The sequence below is a fragment of the Cryptotermes secundus genome, unplaced genomic scaffold, assembly GCF_002891405.2.
Source record: "Cryptotermes secundus unplaced genomic scaffold, Csec_1.0 scaffold515, whole genome shotgun sequence".
Classification (NCBI taxonomy): Eukaryota; Metazoa; Arthropoda; class Insecta; order Blattodea; family Kalotermitidae; genus Cryptotermes; species Cryptotermes secundus.
In genome coordinates this window covers 35,893-47,878 of record NW_019731273.1, presented here as the reverse complement: position 1 = coordinate 47,878, position 11,986 = coordinate 35,893, and the positions used below count along the sequence as shown (strand labels likewise).

At 38.9% G+C, this 11,986-nt stretch overlaps 1 protein-coding gene across 2 annotated transcripts in view; it reads left to right on the top strand.

Moving 5' to 3' along the window:
• The window catches only part of LOC111866829 (DNA topoisomerase 3-alpha), a 130,916-nt gene extending 123,229 nt beyond the window's left edge, over positions 1–7,687 (top strand). For both annotated transcript variants that reach the window (XM_023856126.2, XM_023856124.2), the window contains one exon: positions 7,276–7,687. In XM_023856126.2, the coding sequence (XP_023711894.1) occupies positions 7,276–7,307 (32 nt within the window). In that variant the 3' untranslated portion in view covers positions 7,308–7,687. The remainder of the gene's footprint in view (positions 1–7,275) is intronic.
• The last annotated feature ends 4,299 nt before the right edge of the window (positions 7,688–11,986 follow it).

The window sequence follows — 11,986 nt, the reverse complement described above, 5'->3', positions numbered from 1 at the left end:
TTCAGTTTCCAGATCCATCACCAGAGTCAGTATCAAGCTCTCCATTCAACAGATCACTAAGATATTCATCCACATCACACAAGGGATTATATTTCTTTTTTCCCCTCTCTCTCTCCAATCCAGAGGGCTGAGGTTTGGCCAAACTTAAAAGCATGCTGCTAACACCTGACATACTGTAATATATAAATGGCATTTATTCATCAAGAAGTTCAAATTATGGAATGCAGTGTTCAGTAGTGTCATATGTTTGACATATGACCAGAGAAATGTGAAAGAAACTTTGTCGATCATATATCGTCATTCGTCCATGGAAGCACTGCCGCCATGCCATTTATATATCGGCATATTATCAGAAAGTGTTAAAGAAACAGACATTGATCATCTAAACTGGATTCATCTAACTCAGCACAGACTCCATTGATAGGCTCTTATGAACATGGTAGTGAAACTCAGATTTTGTAAAAAAAATTAGCAATTTCTTCACTGAGTGAGTGACTGGAGGAAGAATCTGAAGGAGAGCTGTGCATCTAGGAGCGTCTTTTACTTATTCTTGGCCATTCATGTTTAACCTACATTTCCTTAAAATTGTAATTCAAATCAGTGTAGTTCTTTCTCATTTTGTGAGAGTGCCAAATTTCAGACCGATGAAGTTAGCTCTAGGGGTAATGCTTCTGACTTATATTCAGGCGAAGCCCAGTTCAAATCTTGCCCAGGGCATTATCTGTCAAGAATGAAGTGGGGTTTGTTTTGTTGTCCCCCCCCCCTCAGCCACTCCAGGGAAATTATGGGATGAATGTATAAGGGGTAGGCCTTCTCGGCCCTTGCGCCGGGACCTACAGTGGTCTATATAGTATATTAAAATCATGTGACAACTGCTTCCAAATCTTTTCCGGTTCATGCATTCACTGTGATCCAGTCACCTGACACAGTATATTAAAATCATGTGACAACTGCTTCCAAATCTTTTCCTCTTCATGCATTCACTGTGATCCAGTCACCTGACACAGTAGTCTGAGTATTGACAGTGTTGTTAAATACACTAAATAAATAAAACTTTCTACCATAAATTGGCATTGGGATAGCCTTTTCTTGTATAGTCCTAACTGCGTTTCCATTCTCATAATATTCTGTTTACTGTGCTACATATGTAGTAATATTGAGTATCTTTATTGTTTGTATCCTGTTCTGTATTACTATATAGTATGATTATACGACCATAAACTCAACAAATTCATAATAAACCAATATTGCTGTATTAATGTTTGTTTATAGCGGCCTCCATAGTCTAGGGGTAACGTTCCCACCTCATGACTCAAGGTATGCGGGTTCAAACCCGGCAGAGGCCATGGAATTTGAAGGGCGGAAAAAATTCAGGGAACAAGTCCTCCAGGAGGGACTTTAAGCCGTGGGTCCCGTGTCGTAGATTTATGGCACGTAAAAGAACCTCATGACTCTAGGAGACCTCTGAGCTAAATTAGGCAAATTTTCCCGCCCAAGTGGTTTCCAATGCCTCCGGTAGATGGGGAAAGTATTAGGTACCACTGCCAGATGAGGACCAACCTCGCTGACAGAAAGGGACTAATTATCAGATACCACTGCCAATAGAGGGCCAGCCTCACTGGCAGAAAGGGGCTTATAAAGGGCACCAGTACCGGTAGGGTATGGAGACAGTAGAAATTAAAGGGGGATGCACAATGGACCAATAACTGGTCTAAGTGCATGGGGAAACCCACCTCCTCCAACAATGAATGAATGAATGAAGGTTTATTATCTACATTTGCTACATGTTTTAATCCAGCTGGATCATCATCGGGCAATATTCATGTAATGTACTACTTGCATCAGATTGTATTACTAGGGTTACCATATTTTGAAACTTAAAAATGCGGACACCATACATACAAATCGAGCCATACCAGCCCCTATGTAACTTCTAACTCATACAATACACACAATGGTCACAAAGTCATTTACTTTCAGACATTTAATATAAAGTCACTTACTTCATTATTTGATGTAATAAACTTGGAATGCATAAAAACTTTAACAATACACTTAATTGTGCAATCAAATTTCAGTCACTACAATACATTTAGGCCTATAATTGTTCATTTGAAATCCATATGTTCCAATCTTAACAGGCCATGAATATTTTCCTGTTGATGTAATTTCTTTTAAAATGTCAGGATGTTTCAGCAAGTATGAATGAAATGCAACACAATTGAAATGAGGAAAGTTGTATTTCACAATAGCTAGTCCTTTCACTGACTCCACAGCAAGACGATTCCTCTCCTTAGACCACTGCATTTGAATTAAAGAGAACAGCCTTTCCACATTAACATTATGTGTGGGAATGGCAAAGAAGAGCTGTGCTATTTTCAGGAGCTCAGAGTGACACTCAACACTTTTTGATGATTTGAAGTACTGAGACCATTTTTCATGATATGGTGCTGACTTCGTTCCCTCATTATTATACGTAGCTATGAATGTTTTCAGAATGCAGAATTGGTTGAAACACTTGCTATCATCAATGTCAATTCCTTTATCCATCAGGTATTTGATGGATGATTCAATTTCTGTCCGTGAGAAATTTTCAAGTTGCATCCATTTGAAACACGAAAACTCCTTATATGGTTCAATCCACATATCCAAGTATTCCAAGCAACCATTGTACAGATTTTTGACGTCACTTAGAAAATGTTTACACTCTGCTTCCAGGCCTTCATTCTCTCTCTCTCGAAATAGAGCTTTCACCTTCAGTGACACATAGTTTTGCATTTTTCTTTCTTGTAGGATGTTGTGCATATCAGATAAGATATTCAGGATTTCAAGCACAGAATTCTTTTCCCTTTCAGTAGACCCAATATGGGAATGAAACACACATTAATGAATGGAGATGCAAGAGATATATTTCACTAAATGGGTCAGTGAAAAATTTCTTGAGAACTGCTGATGACTTGTTCTGAGATAAGAAGAATGATTTTAGAGCTGGGAACATTTTTATAAGTCTTTCAATTACTGGGAATAATGAAAGCCAACGAGTCTTGGAGTGATACAACAACTGTTGATATTCAGTGTCAACAAACTCATAAAACTGTTTAAGAGACTCTACTGTAACTGTATATATAGAAAAATAATTGTACACCTTTAGCACAATTGATTCTATGTCAGTTTGTAGAGTGTCTGTGCCATGCTGCATACAGTTGTTTAAGACGTGTGCAGGGCGCCCAACCCCTATCGGAGAGGGCTTTAATCTCTTCAGATTTGCAAACACATTTCTTCCACCTCCTTTTTTTTAGACCACCAAACATAGTGTTGCAGTTGTCACCTGCAAATGCTACAGATTTACTTAGAAGACCATGATTACTAAGAGTCTCACTAACATACGCAGCAATTGCATCTGCTGTTTCATTTGGTTGACCTTGCACTTCCAGTAACTTTATTTGCAGTCCGTCATTTTCATAGTCGAAGTACTGGACCATTAATGGAAATACCTTAACCGCACCATGGTGACTTGCATCCGTAGATACACCACAGAATGGATTGCCCTGCAAAGATTTAATTAGTTCCTTTACTGAATGAGGAGCTAACAGTTAACAACTGCTTCTGTTTTCGTATGAGCACTTGATATTTTTTTAGCTATTTCAGAGTCATTAAACAATTCTCTAAGTAATTTAGACGTGCAGTCCATGGACTTGTAGCTGTTGTGGTGTGCTACAGTATGGAAAGCAAGTGTGCCTTCTGCAGCACATTTTTGTCAATTTTGGTATTAGGCATGAAATATTTAGTCAATTTTTTGGAAGAACTCTCCCCTCTAACATTCTTAGAATGTTTTTCGGACTTCATATGAATTTTTAAATCCCCGCTTCCTTTGTTGGCTATTGAGACATGTGTCCCTGGAGTACAGATCATGCATTCTGCTTCGCATTCCATGCGACCAGAGCAAAAACGCAGGTATTTTTTCTTCAATTCATCTGTGAATTTGCACTTTCTCTTCGGCATTATTCTCTTGAAGTAGTGCTATAAAAAGATAAGGAAAAAATCATAACCAATAATATGTAACGTGGATCAGCATATAAGATTAAGAGTACACTTATATATCATACCATTCTAATTTAGTATCTCTATTCCTACCTGTTATTGATTTCCTTAATTGTTTACAATCACAAAACACCACTTATTTTAGATTAAAACTTATGATGACACGATGTTAAACGACTCTACAACACATGTGAAAACCAACCAGTAAGCGAAGCAATCCTGCAGTCCAGACTAAGGAACGGGAAGTGAACACCGATTAGTCGAATGAATACTCCCTTTACAAGGAGAAGATACATGAATAAAGCAAAGATGCTAGGCAAAAAGGAGAAGGAAGTTGAAATACGGCCAACTTCTGGACATTTGCCCTAATTTTGTAAATTCCTCCTGGACGGTCATTTACCCCTTGAAAATGAGGACGTATGGTAACCCTATGTATTACTAATGTTGAACTGTATTAGTGGCCATAAATATAAATTTCTTTTGGTTTTTGTGTTTCTTTACATTTTAATATTAGTCTTAAAATGTAAAACATTGTAATTCAGAGGTTAAAAAGTTAACAGTTGTTTTTTTCTGTCTGTGATGATATATTGTCAAGTAGAGGGGTTTTCTGGAAATCTCTGTTGTTTTTTAATTATGTGCACCTTAAAATAGATCATAGATGTTCTAATATATAATTTTGAGTGGTGTGTAGTCATATAGTAAATGTTTGCTTACACATTACATGGCAGTTTTCTGCATGTAATTCACTATTGAAAAAGTAACACAATAAACTAAATTACCTAGATTTAACTAACAACCAGTTAATATGCGGTACATACCAAAAACCCATTACTGCTGATTTAATTATACATAATAAATCATGCCACCCATATGAACATCAGAAATCCTCCATAGACTACTTAAGTAACTGAATGAACATCCAATTACTCATGAAGATAAATACCAAGAATTGTAAACCATTCAAGGAATATTAAAAAACAGCGATTATTGGCAACAAAAAGTACACCAAAAACAAGACACAGACTTCTTACCAATGACTCACAAGAGAGACAAAAGTCAAAATGGGCCACATTCACATGTTACAGTCCCAATACAAGAACAGTCACAAAATTTTCAAGAACACTGGCATAAGAATACAATTCAAAACTACTAACACAACATGAAACCACCTAAAACAAAGAGAGGGAACAATAGACACATACAACCAAAGTGGAGTATACCAATTAAAATGAAACAAATGTCCTCAGATACGTAGAACAAACAGGACATATGTTTAAAATCCAATATAAAGAATATCTGAGCCATAAAAACTGACAGAGCTGAAAATACTCTCAACGTATATTTGACACGTGACACACACATAACACAATCAACCAAGCTCTAGAAATGCTACATATTGAAAAGAATACATCATCAGGTATTTAACTTTTTCATTTTCACCTTTATTTGTCAGCTAGTATTCTTACATATTGCAGTGTTTATGTACTGTTTCTTTAGTGGCATGTATCACATGTCCAAGTTTCTGTGACTAATAATAACGGGTTCTGAATTGGATGATTCGATTTATTGGCACTTCTATTGCAATTACTCTTAAACACAATCAATTATATGAGCTCACAATCAATAACTACCTTNATTGGATGATTCGATTTATTGGCACTTCTATTGCAATTACTCTTAATCACAATCAATAACTACCTAAGACTCGGTCTATTCCTTATTGAACTATGAGTGTCTTTTCTTCCAGTGTGACTGACTTGGTTCTGGTTTATAAATCAGTCACTTTTGAATTATGAACGATGAATACCGAATGACGACTGGCAACTGAACTCTCAAATTTGAGTCTGAGTCAGTCATATATTACAACCAACGGTCAGTCAGACTGTCTGGCTTGGAATATAGCACCCATCTGGTGCTTACAACCAGATTTTTATTACTGTCAGACAGTTGCGAGTTTGTTGATGTGGGGCGCTCTCTGATGAGATGACAGGTCTGCATTTACAATTGCTGCTGGCACTCACCAGTGCAATCATTCTCACGTCCAAGTCCTGTGGGACTTGCGACCATATTTTACTGTCCCAGATTCGAGACTTCCCTTTTTTGTTGCCTCCTACAACTCACAGGGCTATGGTAGAGGTATTTGACCCCACCTCCACATGGGAGTGACCACTCTCAAATCAGTTAAATGTCCCCCTTTTATAACTTCAGGCCAAACCAAATAGAGATCACCGCCTCTTAACAGTTCTTCTGTTATTCTGTGCTTGTCTGTTGCTGTGAAAATGTGTGTTAATTTCATAGCAGTGCTCTGGTTTCTACAAGCTTATCTGTTGGTGTAGACACATGTTATAGTGAACCGTTTTCTAGCAGTGTACATCTCTGTCTTGTGCGTGGTAGTTTTAGTTTCACAGCCACCACATATGTATAAGACATAACACTTCTCCCAAATACAAGGAACACAGATAAGGAGAAAATGCAATCTTATACATACAAACAACAAAACATGTACTACATCAACATAAGGCCAGAGAGAACCCCAAAGAAATACATCGGTAGAAGTGACGCACCTACACACAATTACTACGTCCAGACAAAGCATAAGAAAACCTTTGGTATAAGTTTATTTTAGTGATTTAACATTTTAACAATTAATATTTAATCTTAGAGGTGAACACACCTTTTTATATATAACAGCATTATGTACCACTAAAAAAACAGTATGTAATCACTGGCCAATGTAGGAATATTAGCAGAAGAATACAAGTGAATTTAAAAAGTCAAATACCTGATGATGGCTTAAGGTGCAAAAACATATTAAGAAATGACAAATGTATGGTGTGTCCATACTACTTATTGTAATGTAATAAAGTAAAGAAAGGGTAGTTAATAGGTGGGTGAACAATATTAGAATGGATCTTATAGAGATAGGATTGGATGGTATCGATTGGATAGATCTGGCTCCAGATAAGGACCAGTGGAGGGCTCTTGTGAACACAGTAATGAACCTTCGGGTTCCATAAAATGCTGGGAAATTCTTGAGTAGCTGCAGAATTGGCGGCTCCTCCAGAAGGGCTCAGCTCCATTAGTAAGTAAGTAAGGGTAGTTAATAGCTCTTCACATATACATGCTACATGTTGCAGCATGTAAAATTTTGTTCTGCTTCTCTCTCATATCAATTCTGTTACTGTCTGAAGCATAAAATTGTGTCTTTATATTATAGTGTCACTTCTTTTGCAGGTCACAACAGGACAAACTGCCCAAACAAATAGAACTGATGACAAATATGCTCTATGGAAAATAATTTTATAGCTATCAGAATATTTTTATAATAAGGCATGGAAAAAAGACAGAGAGCAAGCACATGTCTGTATGAATATGTATTTGTACTTGTGAGTCATACACTGGCTTCTGTACATCCTGTCAGAAGGAAGTATTAGAACTGATGAATGAACGAAAGCTGTTATATTTGTCAGAATGTTTGCAGAAAACTCATAAAGGTGTCAGTGGAATATTAAAACCAGTATGGCTAGGAAGTCAGTTGCAGTTGAGAGTCATGAGTTAGTTTGGAGATGGTAGCTAGCTAGCAAGAGCATGAGCATGGAAGCAGAAGAATCTCCATTGTTGGGAGCCATTACCTAGCAACAACTACTGAAGATGTGGAAGACTTCATATGTGTTTTAATTACAGTGATCTTTGTAGAGTGTTCATCAGTGAGACTGTTATAGGTACTTATAGTGATGAAATGAATAAATCCATTTATCGATCTCAACCCCATGTCTAGTCATAAAAACATTACAATATATTATATGTTTCAGGAACTGTTGATGTGTATGCCTAGGAACTTTGCTTTTTGCTTCTCAATGAACTATGTCATCAAAACCATTATCGGCACTAGTACTTCATTCAGCATACAAAATTTGATTATTTGAGGTGCGCCACAGTAACCACAGTCATTGTAGTGACTGGTCACTGGCTGGACTTTCAAGGTATGATTATTTGAAATGTGACGCACTGACCACAGTCATTGTAGTGACTGGCCACTGGCTGGACTTCCAAGATTTGATTATTTGGGGTGTGACACACTAACCACAGTCTCACAGTCAGTGTAATGACTGGCCACTGGCTCGACTTTCAAGGTTTGATTGTTTGAAATGTGACACAATGACTGCAGTCAGTCTAATGACTGGCCACTTTGCTGGACTTCCTGCTTGATTATTTGAGGTGTGACACAGCAATCACAGTCATAGTGACTGACCACTTTGCTGGATTTCCAGTGTTAGATTATTTGAGATGTGTCACAGTGGCTGCAGTCATTGTAGTGACTGACCATTTGGCTGGACTTCCAGTGTTCGATTATTTTAGCCATTTGGTTCCATAAACAGTTGTCCCAGGTGACTAAAACTTAAGTAAGATATGGCCTCACATTCACTTAGGTTATGTGTGGCTGATTCATCTTTCTCTTGGCACCTTTCACAAATAGGTTTATCTGTCAGTCCCAGTTTGAAGAGATGTCCGTTAAAGTGACAGTGTCGTTCAAGTAGTCCTAACCCATTGCAGCTGGTTTCTGCTTAATTTTAGCATCTCCTTCATTCTTCTGGCAGAGGGTCCTTGTATAAGTCCTTTTGCCTCTTTGAGTCCAGTTAAGGATTCCCAATATTTTTGATGATTTCTTTTTTTGCCATCCCTTTCGCTTTCTTGGCAACTTTTACTGAGATGCCACAAGCTGGTTCAGGTTCTGTGAATGGATGTTCAGATCCTGTCTTTGCCAGTTGATCTGCTATTTCATTACCTGGCACCCATGTCAGTTGAACGCTGTTACATTTGGCCAGTTGTATGAGGGATTGATGGCAGTCCCAGGCCAGCTTTGAGGTAATCTAGTGGTTTGCAAAGTGCTTTAATTGCAGCTCGACTATCTGATAGAGTATACTACCATAGTCAATAAGTTCGTGGACTGGACACACAGCGTCATTGCAATGCACTACATTGGATCGGTTGAGGCATGATATGAAGCCCTGTTAGTTCATCTCTCATCACAGAAAGAGGCAGTTGTGTGCAAACAGTGTAAGCAGAACTATTGCCTCTATTGTGAACTGCAGTTAAATGCAAGTGGCGAAGATCTAAAATGTGGCAGTTTGAACAACAGGCAAACATCAAGTTCATGCCAAAACTAGGCAGATTCCATGGGCGTATGGGGTTTCAACTGCTTNAGAGTATACTACCATAGTCAATAAGTTCGTGGACTGGACACACAGCGTCATTGCAATGCACTACATTGGATCGGTTGAGGCATGATATGAAGCCCTGTTAGTTCATCTCTCATCACAGAAAGAGGCAGTTGTGTGCAAACAGTGTAAGCAGAACTATTGCCTCTATTGTGAACTGCAGTTAAATGCAAGTGGCGAAGATCTAAAATGTGGCAGTTTGAACAACAGGCAAACATCAAGTTCATGCCAAAACTAGGCAGATTCCATGGGCGTATGGGGTTTCAACTGCTTAGTTGATAGGACAAGATTCTGTGTCAGGGAAACTTCTGGGCCTTGCTTGCACAAGGGGCTAAAGAACACTTGAAACACACACTTCACTCGACACTGTCCCTTTTTATTGCAGATGTGAAAGAGATTTACCTATTACAAGGCTGTAGCACTGTTTTACAAACTTAGTAGTGAGTGCCTGGTCACTACAGTGACACTCAATAGCCGTTGTATATGTTAGCCTATCCTACGGGCTATTCCATTACAACTGACACACCCATAAGTTTCTTTGTTGTATCAGTTCTTCGCCCATGTGAGTTACCTGGGGGGGTCACACAGCTATTCACTCCCGCAGCTTAGCTGAGTAATTCTCATTTACGCTGATCGTGTTCTCGCTTGCTGGCTACTTGGTCAGATGAGGTTGGTATTTTTCACTTGTAGCGACTTTGCGCTTATAGGATTTGTGTATCTGTCTTGGGCAACACTGATTTAATGGCCGAGAGGTCCAAATGTTGCGATGCTACTACTGTTACTCTCTTAGACTACTGATTGCTCTGGAGATTCAGAAGTCTTGTCGGTTTCAGGAAGGCCCGGTTTCCTCTCTGAATTGGGGTGTTGGTCTCATTTTCATTCTGCCAATCCCTAATGAGATCCAAATAAATTTGGACCTAAGTACTAGACGGTCCCTCTCTCTGAAAATTATGACAAGCCATTTCTGTCAAGTCACAAATTTTCCAAGACTCATACCCCCGAAGTTCAGCATTGAAATTCGCAGAAAACACAACGGGATACTTCCTGTTCTGTTCTGTGTCTACAAGTTACATGCAGGTTGCTTGTCTCTAAGACAGACCAGATGTCGTTCTTGGCGACTGCTGGTGCTGGGGTCAGTCGTGTTTCATCCTTTGTTATCTGGTATTACATTTCATTTATGTGTAGTAGCTTATAATTAATAATGTAAATGAACAGCATTGATGATGTTCCTTCGTGGTGCGGTTACAGCCTATCCACAAGTTTCTGCATTGTTTTCGAAAGGAAAGAACAGGCTCATAGGAGGATAAACCTTGGCATTGGTATAATTGGCTGTCCCAGGCTTTGGAATAAATTTCACTGTAACTTGCTTGCAGGCTGTAGGAATAAATCCAATGACATGCAAGCTCTGAATATGCGGCACTGATGTCGGACTAAATGTTCCATCCCTTGCTGCAGGAGTACCAGTACAGTTTCATCTCTTCCCACTAATTTAAATGGTTTGAAGGTACCTAGCGCTCATCTAATTTTTGATTGATTGATTACATATTTGGCCAGGTTCCAGTCTCCCCTATTTGTTATGCTTCTGCATATGTGCTGGTTCTACTGACCCTGTCCATAAATAACTGCCGTCATTGTGGTGACTGGCCACTTGGCTGGACTTCCAGTGTTTTAATTATTTGAGGTGTGACATAGCCACAGTCATTGTAGTGTCTGGCCACTTGGCTGGACTTCCAGTGTTTGATTATCTGTGGTTTGACAGAGTAACTGCAGTCATTGTAATGACTGGCCACTAGCTGTGCTCCAAGGTTTGATTATTTGAAGTGTGACATCAACCATAGTCATTGTAGTGACTGGCCACTGTGCTGAAGTTCAGTGTTTGGTTATTTGAGGTGTGACAGTGACTGCAGTCATTGTAGTGACTGGCCACTGGCTGCATTTAAAGGTTAGACTATTTGAGGTGTGACACACCAACCACAGTCATTTTAGTGACTGGCCACTGGATGCACTTTCAAGGTTTCACTACTTGAGGTGTGACAGAGTTAACCACAGTCAAATTGGTGACTGGTCACTTGGCTGGACTTCCAAGGTTTGATTATTTGAGGTGTGACACACCAACCAAGGTCAGTGTAGTGACTGGCATCTTGGCACGATTTCCAAGGTTTGATTGTTTGTGATATGATAAGCTCAGCCAGTGCAGTGATTGACCATGGGCTGGACTTGCAGGATTCAATAGCAAATAGTGAGCCAGGATAATTCAGTCAGCAGTGGTTGCCTACCAACTGCATAGCTGGCATCCTGTTACTAAAGTTGAGCTGAAGTAGCTGAGTCGGTATAGTAAATTTTCCCCACTTAATGAATGAGGTTTCCTAGATTATTTCCTGTGCATATTTGCACTAATGCATCTGTTTGACATTTTTTGTGGATTCTTAAAATTGTTAGCCATATTGGATGCTCAGTTGAAAATTCACATCTCCACTGTTTTTGTACTTAATGCACTTTGTGCATTAAAATGTATATATATATATATATATACCGTATTTACGCGTGTATAGGCCGCAGCACAATTTTCAGACAAATTATAGAAAAAATATGTAAGATTTGAGGCTTTCACGGCGGTGACTATGAAGAAAGCAGTCTTCTGGGATTTGGCACCGTGTATATGTGGTGTTAACCGACGTTTCGGAGGAACGTATCGCCTCCATCTTCAGGGTAGAAGAAAAAGTATA